The 17,693-nt window shown below is 41.9% G+C and overlaps 1 protein-coding gene across 1 annotated transcript in view; it reads right to left on the reverse strand.

Moving 5' to 3' along the window:
• Positions 1–17,693, reverse strand: part of EBF2 (EBF transcription factor 2) — a 194,863-nt gene that overhangs the window by 20,200 nt on the left and 156,970 nt on the right. Inside the window, exons 11-13 of the mRNA XM_004579068.2 lie at positions 2,281–2,369; positions 529–594; positions 267–444 (exon numbers count right to left, since the gene is read on the reverse strand). Coding sequence (XP_004579125.2) covers positions 267–444; positions 529–594; positions 2,281–2,369 — 333 coding nt within the window. The remainder of the gene's footprint in view (positions 1–266; positions 445–528; positions 595–2,280; positions 2,370–17,693) is intronic.

Genomic DNA, 17,693 nt, shown 5'->3' on the forward strand with positions numbered 1-17,693 from the left:
CACAAAGGAAGTGTACATTTTATGGAGACTAGATTTATAAGTATTAATTTCATACACCTAAACCCATCTACATTCCTCTACATGGTGCCCAAATAGCTGCAAACCATTTAACAGAGCATCTATAATGTCAAAATCCAATCTAAGATCCTGTTGCTTCCCTGGAGATGCATTCTATTTGACAGCATTGGCTGAAGCTCTCTTTCCAGAGAAAATCTGTTAAACATGTGAGATATGTTTGAATCTGGATCCTGAGAGAAAGGAGGTACCTTGGTTATTTCCTTGAGTTGACTCTGAGATGCTGACCCCAAGCTGGCTGCTGTACGAGTTGATTCCCATCATGCCACTGTGAGCTGGGGAGCTGGAAAGGGCTGGAATCTGGCTCGGATTCCTGGGGACACTGTAGAGGGCTTCAGCGATGTCTGCAGCTCGCTTCAAAATGATGTCCTGGAAAACAGAAGGGTGGGGTGAGCATTGGCCTCAGAGTCCAGAGTCAAAGTCTGTCGACCTAGCAAGATGTGGATTTTTCACCTGGTTATTGTGTGGTGTGCCATAGAGTGCTTCCACGAGATCTGCAGCTCTTTTTAACAGCATTTCCTAGAGAAGAAAGGAGTGGGGATAATAAGAGAGGTCAAATGCAAACACACACAGGAAAACTACAGATAAAAATCAGAAGTACACACGCATGCCCAAAATGTAAATATCACCAGAGGGGTTGACATGTATAATGCAATCATTCATGTAGATTGTTCATCTACATTAAATTTACCACTATGAAATATCTTTGTAAGGAGTTATGCTACCAAAACAAAACAAAAATCTCAACCAAATTGAGGGTAGAGTTGGTTATAACTAATGCCACAAATTATTTTAAAAACTACTTTCAGATCACTGTTAAAAATTCTGGACTCTAATTAACCAAAAACTCTTAAAATGATTGATGGACCTGGATTTAGTTGCTTGCCAAGGAGTTGTCCAGAGTACTGAAATTGTGTTGGCAATGCCTTCCACAAAATTTTTGTCTAATAAAGATGAATTCTTTCAATAACATTTCCCCCTGTTCACTTTAGCCAGAAAGAATTAGTGATAACTAATCCCTTTCCTCTCATTCTGTTTTTTCTACCTCCTGTTTTTTTACAGCCATTTAAATTGCTATTAACCTACTTTCTGAGATCATCTGATTTAATGGTGGAACTGGGAATTTTCCAGAAGGAACCTAAAGGTATGATGTAAAATCAACTGTGGAAGTTGAATTTTACTTACAGTACAGAAAAAAAAATAACATGGCATTTTAGAATATGTTTAAAGTACACATATAAATATACATTTTAATAGCTTCTCATTAGTTGAATGATGATTAATAAATTGATATATTATTTAAATTATAAAACTACCATTGTGGGTCAGATTCATAATACAAGTTTTATAAGCAAGTTCATTTAAAAATGATGCATTTCATAGAAATTTCATATGGAGATATCTTTCTCTTCATTAAATACTTATTCACTGAGAGCCTATGATGTATATGATTATAAATTAATAGACCCTAGTAATCGGGGTAAATAAATCAATCATCTACCCCAGGCATGTGTTGGCAGTGAAAATCTGGGCAAATGGAGACTTAAAGGTGGACCATGTCAGCCAGTGGATTCTGTAGAGATTTCATTGAGCTTGGAATGGTGAGATTGGCAGGAATTCAGAACTGCTGGACTATGAAAACCACTTGAGCAGTGCCCTCAGACCCTCAGAGCATGCCCCATGTTGGGGACCTGGGATTGGTGGGAGGCCGGGTGGGGATTCTCCCTTTATTTTCCCTTTATCCCAGAGCTAGGCAAAAAAAAAAAAAGTGTAAACAATGGTCTTACCCACTTTCTTGTAGCCCTTGACTCTTTGCACCCTAATCAACTATGTAAAGATTATCAAAATAAAATAATAATTTAAAATATACACATAATCCTATTTAAATACAAAGAATGGGAGTTTACATATTTAAGCAATGAAGCAGCTATTTTAATAAACTCATTAGTGTCCTATCAGCTGAATTCTCTTGTGGGATATCTGTTTTACAGGGCCAAATTCTCAGATTTCATAGGAATATTTCCTCAGAGATTAAAAAAATAAACTTTATGGTGTTTTATAGACATCTTGCTCTTAAAGCCCGGTCAAATTTCAAGGCAGGTCTAATTAATGCTAACAGGATGTAAATGGGTAGATCTCTCTAGGTGCGCAAAAATCCTACAAAAAAAAAAAAGTTTTCACAAGTTGATTTCCAAAGCATTTTACCTTAGCTAATCTCTCAGGATCCCCGGGGTGCCTCGGAATGACTTTCTGCAGTCTCTGGAAGCCGTAGTCTATGGTGGGTTCATTTAAGGCTGAAAGAGAAAAGCCCTCACATGAAGGGTCTATCTTGGCCATACAGTCAGCTTTGTGAGCCTTCCACAGGTAAAAGATCCTGATGTTATCTAAGAATTAATACACACATGGATGAAGTAAAGGATTTATGCCAGTGTTGGTGATTAATCCATAAATAATTTTGGAATTTATAATGATTTACACTATCTTACCAGGATAACATTCAAAATTTTAGAATTAATTTTTCTTTCCATGCATAAATGTATAATTTTCCATATGCTCTCAGGAATCAAACATTGCATTATCAACTATACCTCAATTTCTTAAATGAACTACCTTTATGTTACTTTCCCTATTTCCTTCCTCTCTTCTTCCACAAGTATACCTCTACCATCTCTTCATTCTTCTAAATATCACGCTTTCTTAGGCCTTCTATGAACTTACTCCCAAAAACCCAGTTCATGTGTGCATAGCATGAGCACATTCCAGAATTGCAATTGTCCTGAGGTAGAGGTGCGTGTTTAACATGCCGGCTCCTGCTCTCCCGCGGGGCTCTCGGGAGTGGACCTCAGCTGGCCTAGCCTCTGCACACATGTGCGTTAAGATGGAGCCTGACACACGGAGACGATCAGTGCCAGGGACTGGGAAAAGGAGTGAAGGAGGAAACGAGTGAGTGACAGACGTCAACGCTCTCCCCTTATTCTTTCTCCTTCCTTCCTGCATTTTGAAAAACTTTGCAATTTAAATTTTATGGCTTTCAAATTAATACATGATCAAAGGAAAGATGCAAAGAATAAAACAATTCCCTGAACTCATGTTATATAACAATGAGCACAGCAGTGTGCACTTTCTTTTAAATTTGCTTTGTGTTCACAGATTTCATGCGTATCTGTTATTATCTTAACATCAAAGTAACACATTTTCTTAAATTATTTAAAAATCTCAGTACAGAAGTAGAAATAATATCACTCACAAGCCCACCTCATAAGCGATGACCTGGATTAACTGGTTTACATCCTTCCAGATTTTGACACGTGAAATTATCCAGAGACAAACTACTCATGCTGTTCCATAACCTACTTTTTATCTACTTAATAAGACTGTGTAGCATAAACTTTCCCCTAGGTTATTAAATATTCTTTTATAATATTATTTAAAATTCCTGCATATTTTCCGTGACATGTTCTGTAATTTATTTAAATGGCTTCCTAATGTTGGGCATTTAATGTGATCCTAATTTCTTACTGTTAAAAAATCAGAGCAGTGATTATCCTTTGAATATAACTAGTTATTTTAATCAACAAATTCTAAGAATTAGAATTACTGGGTTGAAAATTGTAATTTATATCTGAGGTCTTTCATACAAAATCCTCCCTCTGAAGAATATATAAATTAATACTCCCTCTAGCAAAATGCATAGTCATTTTCACTTGGATTTCTTACCAGTGAGGAAAAAGAACTCTTATAATTGTATTTGTTGATCACTTTCATATTTCTTAAGAACTTATTAATGCTTAATAATTATGCCTCCCAAAGGAGTATGATATTGAGTATTATTGGATTTTTCCTAATTGAAATCACACTCGTATTTCACCACCAGAAGTGGTGTGGGCTATTTGAGAAAGATTATTTACTATGTTTTAATGACTTTTTTTAAATCATGACTTTCTGTAACTTTAAAAATTCAATCCAAAGAATCTCCTGCTTTGACAAATTTAGATTTCTCTATTTCACACAAGTGCACATGAAGACAACAACATGGTACGCAATTTTCTTGGTATCCTGATCTTAATTTGTTAATATTTTCTTAAGATGACTGATGGGTGGATTACATGGAGTTATTCTAGTACACAATGACACTCACATGTTAGCTGTTATAATGTTGATGGGGAGGATTATGATGTGTATGTCCAATTTGCCTTGTTCTGCCCAAGTTATGATTAAGTTTCAATTATACCAGTTTTGAAAAACAAATTGAACAATTTTCTGTATCTTTGCCTTTAAAACTCACATGCATAAATAGTATCTCAACTAAATGTTTGAAAGAACCAAGCAAAAATGCTCTTGCCAGGCCCAGCATGATAGACTAGTGGCTTAAGTCCTTAGCTTGCATGTGCCGGGATCCCATATGGGCACCGGTTGGTTCATGTCCCAACAGCCCCACTTCCCATCCAGCTCCCTGCCTGTGGCCTAGGAAAGCAGTTGAGGACGGCCCAAAGCCTCGGGACCCTGCACCCACGTGGGAGACCCAGAAGAGGCTCCTGGCTTCAGATTGGCTCAGCTCTGGCCATTGTGACCACTTGGGGACTGAACCAGCGATAGAAGATCTTCTGTCTCCTCCTCTCTGTACATCTGACTTTCCAATAAAAATAAATACATCTTATAAAGATTTGACTATTTTGAGTTTTTAAAACAAAATGCTGTTGCCAAAGTCACCCATTTTCAGGCCAGTGCCATGGCATAGCAAACTAATCTGCCACCTGCTTTGCTGCCATCCCATATCGGCTGCGGTTCAGGTCCTGGCTTGCTCCCTTCTGATCCAGCTCCCTATTAATGGCCTGGGAAAGCAACAGAGGACAGCCCAAGTGCTTGGGCCCCTGTACTCACATTGGGAGACCTAGAAGAAACTCCTGGCTCCCTACTTCAGGCTGGCCCACCTCTGGCTGTTGTGGCCTTTTGGGGAGTGAACCAGCAGATAGAAGATTCTGACTTCTGAGAAAAAAATGCTTGTTAAAGTCACTCATTTTTAATGAGCAAGAATCATATGAATCACTGACATTAGGGGAACATGCGTTACAGCTGTTAGTGTACTGTGACAAACACGTAGGCAGATTCTCGTGGCCAGCAGGCCTTTACATGTTACATTCCCTGACTCCCTTCCTCCAGTATTCTCTTTATGTTTGCCTAGAATTCACAATTACCCTGCCTTGGTTCCCAGCAGAATTTACAAGTCGCAACTTTGAAGTGCTCTAGAATTCTGTATTTTCCTTGGAAAGAGCTAATAAGCCACAGAACTTTGTCTCTTGTCAAACTCCTCCAGACTGGTTCTTAACAGGGGGCTGTGTTTTTCAGAGCATCCTGAATTCTATCTGGATTCCCCATGTGACTGACAAGGTTCTAAGTACTTGAACCCTCACTTACTACCTCCCAGGGTCTGTGCAAGCAGAACCAGGACACGAAATCAGGTGCTCTGACCTGGGATGAGGGGATCCCACAGGAAATCTTCTTTGCACTCCAATTAACATTTGATGCCACTAAGATTCTCTCATCTGAGAGTACTCCCACTCACTGGCTTTCCGGAACCCACACTCCTCCTGACTCCTCTGGGCATACTGTTTCGAATCAATTTGAAGACTGTTCTTTCTCTGCTCATCCTGGGAACACTGAAACTCAAGATCATTGCTCAGGCAGTCCTAGTCCTCTGCCTTGCTATGCACTCTGCCAGGCAGCTACATCAATGCGCCCATGGTTGCCATGCCAAGTTACATGCTGATCATCACAAATCTTTGGCCCTAGTCTGGACAGCTTGCCAGAGATACAGCATCACATGGTTGAGTGTCTGTAATCCAAAAATGCACAATTCCTGATAGGATACCCTAAAGGTTTTAGCTTTGGGAGCCTTTCAGAATGAAAATGTTCAGTCAGTAGGCTATGAAAATAGTCCAACACAACACTCTTGAAATCCAAAATACTTCTGAATTCCAAGCCTTTCAGATAAATACTCATCCTATACAACAGCTGGCTGAAAATTTCCTCATGTATATCCCTTTCTTCCCCTCCCAAATATCCAAGTCCATGAGTGTCTAAGTAACCAGCACCATGGTATAGTGATTTCCAATCAGAAATCTTGAACTTATTATCGAATTTCACTTGTGATTTCCTAGAAACATCATTTCATCAAGTTTTTAAAATTTATCATACATTCTATTTAGTATTTAAAATTTCTAATGTTCTCCATTTTGTACTCATTTTCTGAACAGTTTTATTTCTAGTTATCTTTTGCTCAAAAAGTAGCCAACATTTCTATCTAGTTGAGTATTAAATTGTGCCTAAAGAATATCTAGATCTTCTAGATAGTTGAGTATTATTTCTTATTTTAGTTAATTGCACTGGATCCAAAATAGGTGGCCTGTATAACCTTACCTTTTCAATCTTAAGTGCCTTGAAATTAAAAAAAAAAAATTCTTTGGAAGTCAGACAGAGTGAGAGAGTGTTCACTTGCACACATACTGCTCCAGTTGCCAGGACCAGTCAGGACCAGGCCAGGATGAAGGCAGGAGCCACCATCCTTGCTGTGTGGCAGGAAACATCATTGCTGTTCCCTATAGTCAACCTTAACAGCAAGCTGGAGTCAGGCAACAAAGCTGGACATTGAACCAGGTACTCAGATGTGGAATTCAGGCATCTTGACCCTTAACTGCTGGACAAATGCTGGTCCGAAGTGTCTCATGAATTAACATTGTAGTCTTGTCTGTGTGCTGTAAGTAATACTTTAACATTCTAATATATCTTTTTATCATATTTAGCATCTTACCTATTGTTGCTATTATAAATTTCTTTCCATATCCATTTTTTTAGCATACATGTTTTTTTCTAGTGATTTGGAAGAGACATGCCCTCTTTTTATGACTGCTTTTGATTTTTCAATTTTTAAAAATAATTTCTTGCGTCTGTTGAGCCCTTTCATATATTTTTAAAAATTTAAATTCTCAGTTGACGTATACTTGCACCTATTTCTGACGTCCAGTGTGATAATTCACATCTGTACTATGCGTAATGATCAAGTCAGGCTGACTAGCATCTCTGTCTCCTCAAACCACCGTAAGGACTTTGACTTTGCTTCATTTTTTCCATCTCATTCTCTCATTCATTTCTACTTTTTTGTTGATAGTTTATCATCTTGAGTTGATGTTGTTCTTCATAGTCTTTCTAATGACTTGTATCTTTTAGAAACCATTTACATCAAAGTTTTTCACCATATAAACAGCAATTTAGACACTCTGCATTTTAAACTGCTTCCACCTTGTGACATTGTAACTGTTTCCTTCCTGCATTCTTCACTGATTCTATTCTCCAAAGTCTGACACCTGAGATCTGTAAGTTGTGTGTGGGAGGGCAGGGGAAGGAGGGGAAGGGGGTGGGAGGGCAGGGGAGGGGGGTGGGAGGGCAGGGGAGGGGGGTGGGAGGGCAGGGGAAGGAGGGGTGGGGGGTGGGAGGGCAGGGGAAGGTGGGGTGGGGGCGGGAGGGCAGGGGAAGGTGGGGTGGGGGGTGGGAGGGCAGGGGAAGGAGGGGTGGGGGGTGGGAGGGCAGGGGAAGGAGGGGTGGGGGCGGGAGGGCAGGGGAAGGTGGTGGGGGCGGGAGGGCAGGGGAAGGAGGGGTGGGGCGGGAGGGCAGGGGAAGGTGGGGTGGGGCGGGAGGGCAGGGGAAGGTGGGGTGGGGCGGGAGGGCAGGGGAAGGAGGGGTGGGGGCGGGAGGGCAGATATTCAGCATTCTGGTGAAATGCCCTTCAGGACACCTGTAACTGCTTTCAGAATTCCTGGGGCTCAAGACCTGGCTCTGTTCTCCTGTCCAGATTTCTGATGCTGTACACCCTGGGAGACAGCAAATGATGGCCCAAGGGCTTGGCTCCCTGTCACCCATGTAGAACACCAGGACTGAGTTCCAGCTCCTATCTGGGCCAAGCTGTTGACGTTGAGAGAATCTGAGGAGAGACCCACAGAGAATTGAGAGATGTTTCTGTCACTCTCCCTGTCTCTCTAGCTTTCAAACAATAAATAAATACAATTCTGAGTTCTGTCTGAGCCTTTCACAGATAAACAACCTCTCTGGTTATAAAAGAGTTAACCTTTTTTTTTTTCTACTCAAGGTCAAGTTTATACCAATCGTTGTCACTCCCCAAGGTGGAGACAAGGCAGGTCTTGGGGCTTGTCAGGGTCTCCTTCATGCCTTCCTGTTCGCCTTTCTTTCCCATGTGGAGAATGATGAGGCTGGCTTCACACATCCTCTGTACCATGCCATCTGCACAGACCAGCACAAAGATGCTGCCATATTGATGACAGTAGTCCAGCTTCAAGCATCGAACCAGAATTCCCTCATTTTTTCTATTTTCCCAAAAATATCCTCTGACATGTTCTGAGGGCAGGACTGGGGGGAGGGGAAGGCATTGGTGGGAGCAGATTAAACACTTGCACTCACATTACAATCTTAGCCAGAAACGTGTAAGAATAGCTGTATGCATAAATGGAATCATTCTGGAAACTTTTTTCACTTAGCATTATAATGCCAGCAATTTCCTTTTTCTTTAATAACAGGATTTTAGTGGTTGTGATGTGCAATAATGAAAATCATAATTACCACTGGTAGAATTTACCGAGGGCTTACTGTGTTACCAGGATCCTGCAAAGCCTTTTATATGCATTAGCTCATTGCTAGTGGCAGCCCTATGGTGTGGGTTTCATCCCCACTTTAAATGCAATTCCAGGGGTAAAGATGGATCCATCAGCACCTGGCTTCCCAAGCTCCCAAGCCTGTGCTCTCAGCCTCTCCCACCATGGACCTACACATAGATTTTTTTCATTGGTCTCTGTGCTTTGTCCCCAGCTTTAAGAAACTGGCTGCAGACACCACGCAAAGCCCCGCCTGGGATGCCTGACTTTTCCGTTTTGGGGAGCAAAAGACAGAAGGTCCCATTCAATATCAACTACAAACAGCTGCCTAGTGCTATAGTGCAAGCACATGTGCTGACCAAATACAGGTCCATTATTGCCTAATATCTTTTAAAAATTACACACCATTTCGTAACACACCATTGCATTTTCTTAAGTGGAGAAAACTAAGAAATGATAAATGTGGGCATGATCACAATGAGCCAAACACAAAAGAAGTAATTATCTGTAAGGTAGAAAATCTAACCTTTCTCCATTTCCAATGCTGTCATTACTTCTTCCTTTCTGTCTACCTGAGTACTCCTACACCCCATACCACCAGCCCACTACACACGTCTACCCACAGCATCCGGCCATCCGTCCCCTGCTCTGTTCACTAGCTCCTCTCAAGCTCAGCCCTGACCAGTGCACACGGGTGGGATGGAGAGGACAGCTGCTTTGCAACAATTCATAGCACATTTGTCCCTTTGGTTCTGCCCTAACAGAATCAAAACCACCAGAGCATCAGGTCTCATGTCATCTCGTCTCCCCACCCCTCCCCAGCCCAGTCACCAAACTGGGAATAATAGTTTTGTCATGCCATGGATTTTCATGCACTTTCTGAAGACCCTTTTGTAGATATTTTTAATCACACCAAAATAAACTCCTCTTGGAATTCTATTTAACATGAACTTTTTCATGTGCCCTTGCATATAAACAGGGAATTATCTCAATCTCTGTCTCTGTCTCTCTTTCTCTCTCTCTCTCACACACACACACACAAATCTGATTTAATAAAGTGCATGTTTGAACTAGAATCATGAAATCAAATGTACCAGGGGTGCTTACTTGCCATAAAACCACAAGAGTAAAAGTCAGTATCAGCCTTCAAAACATCAATTCTCTTTCAGTTCCACACTGATTCTCCAGCTGACCAGCTGTCCATGCATCTTCTAGACTGGCCTTCACATTGAACCCTAGCTTCCCTCTCCTGCTTCCCCGCCTCACCTCTCTGGGTGTTCACTAATTTTTCAGGCATGGTGTGAGCTGAACAGACCTCAATTAGTTAATGAGATGCCCAAGACCAGTACCAGGATTGTCTCTAAGGGGCAACCAGGTCATTAACCGCCATCATCAGGGTAAATTTACAACCTTGCCTACCACATGGAGAATGGGTGCTGTGAAGTTCTGCCAACCTTTGGCTGACAGGGACACAGCGAAATGCTGGCAAGACAAAAACAGAATAAATTAAAAATATGCTTCAATCTATAGGCTCTGTTTAACTATGTCTTTCTTTAGTCATATAACATTAAGGTAAAAGGTCATATCCCCACTGAAATATAATTTATATTTATCTTTTATTAAATAATTATGGCATGGCATGAAGTTAAATATTACAGAAGATAATCAAGGGGGAATTCAATAGAGAAAACTCAGACATGAGAATTTCGTCTTTGCTATACATAGAATGTCTTAATCCTCCACTGGGAGTCATTCGGGTTTGCTTAAGGAGTTTAATAATACACATTTCAACTGCCACAGAATCTAAATCCCATTTGGATCAGCCTTGAAAAACTTTCATCAATACCTTGAGATTTCATAGCATTTCTCCCCAGAGTCTGGAACTCAAGTATCGTTTCTCATCTTGATTGCAGGTATAATATGAGGTTACTTACATATCTTGGACCCAACAAATAGATACAAATTATAAGCCATGTGTGAAAGGTTTCTTTTTTAGATAAATAGTATTTAACTAAAAATATCTACTGGGAACCACTCATTTGGAAAAAAAGAAGCTGGCTAACACTCAATATTAATTTTCCCAAAGGATTAGTAAGACACATAAAATTCTGCATGAATTTCTTAAGAGAATGCAGAGACAAGTAAATGCTAATCCCTCAGCATGGTTCTTAATCTGTTTGACTAGGATGGAAAGAGTGATACCTGTGAGCATTCTGGTCTGTCCTCACCAATACTGCAATGATATTGCAGGCAGGTCATTTTTGACTCTTGATCGTTAGGGGCACTAGTCATAAAGGCCTGACCGATTTCCTCCGCAGAAACTTGAGAAGAAAGGAGTATGATGATGGACTGAAGGAAAACCGGAGCCTTCAACTGGTTTTTGAAGGCTGCTCTGGCTGAGTCTGAGTTTTATTCTTCAGTCTTTATATGAAGCCTACAGATGGCCACTAACTCCATGGCTCTGCACATTTGTACATTCATAAGAATGTGGTCTTTGATCAGATATTCACAAAATCCTCTCCCCCTACTGTGGGGGTGGAGAGACAAGCCCAACTCTAAATTCCAACTTTAAAGAAAACAATGGAAAGGAATCATATTCTTCGCATTTTAAAAATGTAAAGTCAAGGCCAGCACCATGACACAGTTGATTAAATCTTCGTCTGCAGTGTCAGCAACCCATATGGGGTTGAGTTGTGGCTGTTCCACTTCCAATGCAGCTCCCTGATAATGTATCTGGGATAGAAAAAAGCAAAAGATGACCCAAATCTTTGGGCTCCTGCACCCACATGGGAAAGCCAGAAGAAGCTCTAGGTTCCTGGTTTTAGACAGGCTCAACTCAGCCACTGCAGCTATTTCAGAAATGATCCAGTACTGGAAGATCGCTGTCTTTCCATCCCTCTGTAAATCTGCCTTTCAAATAAAAATAAATTCTTATTTTAAAAAAGTACAAAGGGGCCCAGCGGCGTGGCCTAGCGGCTAAAGTCCTCACCTTGAACACGCCGGGATCCCATATGGGCGCTGGTTCTAATCCCGGCAGCTCCACTTCCCATCCAGCTCCCTGTCTGTGACCTGGGAAAGCAGTCGAGGACGGCCCAAGGCTTTGGGACCCTGCATCCGCGTGGGAGACCTGGAAGAGGTTCCTGGTTCCCGGCTTCGGATCGGCGCGCATCGGCCCGTTGTGGCTCACTTGGGGAGGGAAACATCGGATGGAAGACCTTCCTCTCTGTCTCTCCTCCTCTCTGTATATCCGGCTTTCCAATAATAATAAAATCTTTAAAAAAAAAAAAAGTACAAAGATAAAGAAACCTAAAATTGATGTTTCTTTAAAGTCACATTACACCAATCAGAAGATGGAATCAGATACAAGGAGAAAGTGGTCATCTGGCCAGTGAGAGTTGCTCTGTTGGAGGACAGAAGGGCTTCAAACCACCCAGCTTTAGGAGGAATTGAAATATTTACAGATAAGCACCTGCCCTCAGGCAGCCCTGAGACCTTGTTCTCTTACAGTCTCTGCATTAATAGTGCTTTCAATTCTCCCGCAGATTGCCATAAAGTCTACTAATCAAGTGCTATGATTTTGATTCTCTTCTGCCTTCCTCTTCCTCAGCACAATTTTCTTATCCAATTGTCTGCCTTCTGCTCTACTCTTTAGAGGACAAACATCCAAAAGCTGTACAGGTTGAGAATCCCTTACCTCAAGTACTTGGAACAATAAGGATTACATAGTTCAGGTTCTCTGCCTCCCCTGCCCCCGATTTTGCCTGTACATAATGATTGGGACTCAAGTCTAAACACAATATTAATTTATGTTTCTTACACAGCCTGAAGGTAACTCTATACAGTGTTTTCAAGTTTGGATTGAGATAGAGGAAATGAAGTTAGGGGCAGAAGATTCTACCTGTGGCATCATACCTGCTTGCAGTTTCCAGTTCTGAAACATTTTGGATGTTGAATTTGGGTGTTATGGAGATTCAATATGTAGTAAAGTTTAATTGGCAGCACATTCACATTTTTAATGCTTCCATTTTTTAATATCACATTTTGTCATGGTGCTACAAATATACAGCAGGCCCTTTCTTCAGATATGCCTTAGATTTGACACAGATCAGTGGCACCACCTTCATCCAAGCACTTGACGAGGCTGGTAAATTAAGTTGTCCTCAGCCTTAGCTAGGTTGAAATGCCTCCGCATATTCGCTTGTTTCAATATAGCCAAAGTTCAGAGTCAACATTTAAAAAAAGAAAAAGGAACAAAGATAATATGGGAACACATTATTCAGAGGTGGTACCTGCCTTTGTGGACATAGAAACAAGACGACGAGGAGAGAACCAACAGCACACAAGTGAAAAATTAGACTGAAGCCTATGATATTTAATCTTAAATGAAATATTAATTTAATATTTAATTACACTTTGGTGTCAAGAAAAACTGCAGCAGCAAGACAGATTGTTTGAAGAAGGGAGTAATATACATGCTTAAGGAGACAACTGTAAAAATTAAAGATAAATTTCAAGGGTAAATCTAAATGCCACAATGGAGCAGTTATGAATATGCTCCCGCTCTCAGGAATGTGTATTTAGAATATTATAGTGGAGAGCGCCAGCCCATTACAGGGCGGGGGTGTCTCCAGTGAAACAGCCTCCTGTTCTGGGGCTGACAACCGACATGCCATTCGTCAGACTCAGCTCCATCATGTACTGGAATTTCAGGAAAAGTGGGGAGGCAGGCAACTTCTGTGAAAGTGCAGGCTACCAGGAGGGCTATTGATTCAACCTGCTTCCACTCTGCACAGGGAACAATTGTAGATGTGCCAAGTTTTGATGTCTGAATTGGGTATTTTTAACTAAAAATCAGATTCATTTCTTCAATGGGATTTTTTTAGGATAATGCTATCCAAAAAAAAAATGCAAAGTGGATGAGCTATTAACATTTGAAATCCAGTTTGCACATCTGTGCGGTGCAGCTTTATGGAGGTGAAACCCCACACGTTGTGCACAGCCTCGCAGAGTGGGCCGCCTGGGGTACAATTTAAGAGTTTGTGGAAAAATCCAGGCCTTCTATTTCTCCTCCCCATGGCTGCCTATTCCTATAGAAATATACTTCCTCCCAAATAATGACCATGGGTATTTAATTTTCTTGCTAATATAAAAGATAAAAGGTAGACAAGTACTTTTTAAAATACCTTGTTTGTGGATAGTGGGATTTAAAGGTAAATTTGATCTGATGGAAAAAAAATGCTTGAAACCTATGCATAGTTTTTCATAATGCCCATTTTCCATGACCAATTTTTGAAGGCCCATTCATGCATGGATTTCAAATCTTTGCATCCAATAAACACAAGCTTATTTTCATGAATATTTTGAAGAACCTCAACTTTTAAACTAGGAAGCTAGTTAACTAGCAGTCTTTGGTTTTCAGGGTGTCTCCATTAACAGATAATCTTTGTTAACTTCTCAATTCAACCACATACTGGTAAAGCACCTCGCCTGTATATACCTGTCCCAGAGTCGGGCCCATCAGTCTCCCCTGCCCCTTTTGTCCTTTTTCATCTCCACCTGCCTCCCCCTCACTTACCACCTGCAAAGCCCACGCTTTGGGGCTGCTTTGGCCTTCTGTGTGCTATCAAACCTCTATTTTAAGATCACTTTATCCTACTTAAACGTCAAAGATATGGAGAGAGAAGGAGGGAGGGAGAGAATAAGGAGGGAAGGAGAAATAGGAAGAGAGAGAGGGAGAGAGAGGGAGAGGGAGAGGGAGAGAGAGGGAGAGAGAGGGAGAGGGAGAGGGAGAGAGAGAGAGAGAGATCCTCTATGTGCTGGTTCATTCCCCCAAAAAGCTGCAATGGCCAGATGTAGGCCTGTAGAAAGCTCAGAACCAGGAGTTAAATTTCCCAGAACTCATGATGGCTGATACATACATTCCTACAGAGACTCTGAATGGTCAGTTCTCTATTTTGATGTGCGTTTACCTATGAACCTTTGCTTATGTCTATAATTCCTCCCTCCCAGTAAGTTAAGTACATTCCCATTTTTCAAGTTGGAAAATGGTGCAAAGAGTAGTCAAACGGATATCCTTGAAAACTGGGATATAATTCCCAGCTTCTTCACTCCATCACTACCTCCTCACCACCCAATAGCAGCATTCTAGGCTAAGTTCTTCAAAATTAACAACGGTGTGTATTCTGTACTCCTTTGCCTTCTATAATTTTAGTTAGTCAAGGCAATTTAGCAGCACTTGTGTGCAATTCTGAGCACCTCACAGGCTGTGCGCCTGGAGCATTGCAGAAAGGAAGAAACAAAAGCAGGTCAACAGTCAGGCCCCATCTGAGACTCCCTTGCTGCAGCCTGCTCTGTGGGCACTTCCTGTGAGGGACAAACAGCTGGAGAGGCAAGGGAATGTGCATGTGTCAAGTACAACTACTGGAGAAGGCCAAGCAGATGGCTCTGCTGTCATTCCTTCCAATAAGCTCTTCAGTACTAGGAAGTGGCAGAGGTGAATGGTGAAGGATAGAACTTAGGACAGCCTGAATTAAAACTCGCTTAGTGACAAGATACAGGTGTCTTAACTTCTCTAAGCAGCAAGACCTTCATCTATAAAGTTGACATATAATGAAACCATCATCAAAGCAAAGGTGATGATGGTCAAAACCCACAGGAAAGGCCTGGCCCTGCATGCATGGCAGATGACAGCTGCCACAACTCAATTATTTTATTATTTTTTTCCTTACTAGTCTCTGTCTTATGATAAAACTTATGGTAAATTTAGTCAGCCCTCAAATGAGTGGCCCACTTTCTGCCAAGAACCATGGAGCAAGGGCTGCACTTAACTATCCATGTGTCTTCAACGACCTGCCATCCGCTCATGCAGGATACTGAGCCCCAGCTTATGTGGCCATGTGAGGAGTGAACTAGTGAATGGAAGATCTCTGTCTCTCACTCTGCCACTCAAATAACTAACTACGCACATAAATCTTTCTTTAAAAGGAAAGAAAAGAAAATCCAGTGATGGCAGTCGAGGAAGGAGCCCCTGCTTTCTAAGCTCAGGGTGACATACTACCACTTTGTCTCAAGCCAGACAGAGGCAACTGAACTTTCCTGACAAGTCACATTCCCCAAGAGACTCTTCCAGTTTCACAGCAGCAAGCTGCCCATTAGCACACCTTGGTTGGGGGAAAAAAAACAGACCCACAAAGCCACATGTGTGAAAGAAACATTTTTCAGAGCCCTGATGCTGGCTTTGCTTGGCAGCAGCAACCATGGGGAACCGATTATGTACTTTGCTAATGATACTGAGCGTCTCTAATAAGGCTTGGGTTTGTAATGGCGGTGCGCCCTTGAAGACAGGAGCTATCAACCACCAGACTGAGGGCCGTGGAGTATGTGTGATGGGCAGGGCCTGAGGGAGAAGCGGTTTACTGGAGGCCTTCTTCCTGACTCCTGCTTCTGGGTTTTCTGCTAGGAGGTTCCACTAAGAGTAAATACTACTATTGTGTTCCTGGGGAAATGGCTTCATCTAAGAAGCCTCCTACATGTGAGACACTTTACCAGCCAGCAAACTCTGCAACAGCCTATTGGCAAGACAGGGGTCTCTCAAACTCATTTCTTTGTTTAGAATGCAGATTCCAGACTCTCCCAAAGAGGACATTTGGTACCTCTGGACTGATACCAAGCATTCCTGGTCAGCTGAATGAGGGAGTCACCTAGGGGTAATAGCATAATTGGGAGCAGAGCTTTACAGAAATCGAGGACTTGACCAAGGGGTACACAGGTCACTGGCAACACAGCCAGCCCCTCAGAGCTCCATTCCTCTGGCTGTTTGAGAATGCACTTCCTCTTAGATCCCATCCCACACAGAGGGTTCACTCTGCCCCCAGCAAAGCTCTCCAGGTTTTAAGTTTTCTTTTTCCTCTGGGTAAAGATGTTTCTCCATCTCAGCTTTGGAACTGAGTAGTAGTTCATGGGGGAACTTCAGTGACTGAGGCCTTGGAATACTGCCTCAGGAAAACCCCAGCTGTCGGGCTGGCGCAGCCAACACCCAGGAGCTCGCAGCTCTGGATCAGTGTTTCAATTCCAGCATTCGAGAGGCTGGGCCAGTAGGAAATATAAAAGGCTTTCAAGTGTGTGCCCAGGGAAAGGGTCATGACCCTCCAGGGACTGGAGCGAAGGACTTCACTCAGGGGCCGGCAGTCTCATCTTCAATCTCCTGTAGAAGCCACTGCTTTTTCAGTCACCGGGATTAAAGTAGCTTTCTATAACAGTGTCTGTCCATTCAGTGGGAAAGATAAGCCACTGATGGGACTCCTATACCCCTACCTTGGCTGCCAGCAGCTTCTTGTCTCTGCTAACTTGCATGTGGCCCAAGAACCCACAGGTGGAAGTTTATCCGGAGTGACTGCCTGCTGTGGTGCTGACACCTGCTGTGACTGTCAGAGACCTGAGGCCCTGCTCCTTTCAGGCCGGACTTCCTTCTCAGGGACCACCTCCTGCAAGATTCACCTGCTGTCCAGAGAGCCTTTCTTCATATCTGGAAAGGCAAGTTTACTACTGTGTGCTTTCAGTATATCAGCACATATGACATTAATTTTATATCTTAAAGCTTTTAATTAAAAATTTTTACTAGAAAATAATAGCTGTCAGTATGCATCATGAAAAAAACACCACTCACATTACTAACACTCAGGAGCCCCTTAACTGTATTTACATTTCGTGTGCAGGCTTCCCTACTTCACTTGGAACAGCCATCCTTTTTTCACATATAAAAATTGGGAATGTACAGTTTTATGCTTCTGTAAAAATTTGTACTGCAGATATCTTTCATGTAAATATCCATTTGTGACTATCTAGAAAGAGGTGTGAGGATGTTCAATTGTTTATTTAATTAGTCCTCTAACGCACACTAGGATTGTGCGATTGTTCACCAGTAGAAACAGTGCTGCAATAATGAGCCTACAGGCAAAC

The sequence above is a fragment of the Ochotona princeps genome, chromosome 11, assembly GCF_030435755.1.
Source record: "Ochotona princeps isolate mOchPri1 chromosome 11, mOchPri1.hap1, whole genome shotgun sequence".
Lineage (NCBI taxonomy): Eukaryota > Metazoa > Chordata > Mammalia > Lagomorpha > Ochotonidae > Ochotona > Ochotona princeps.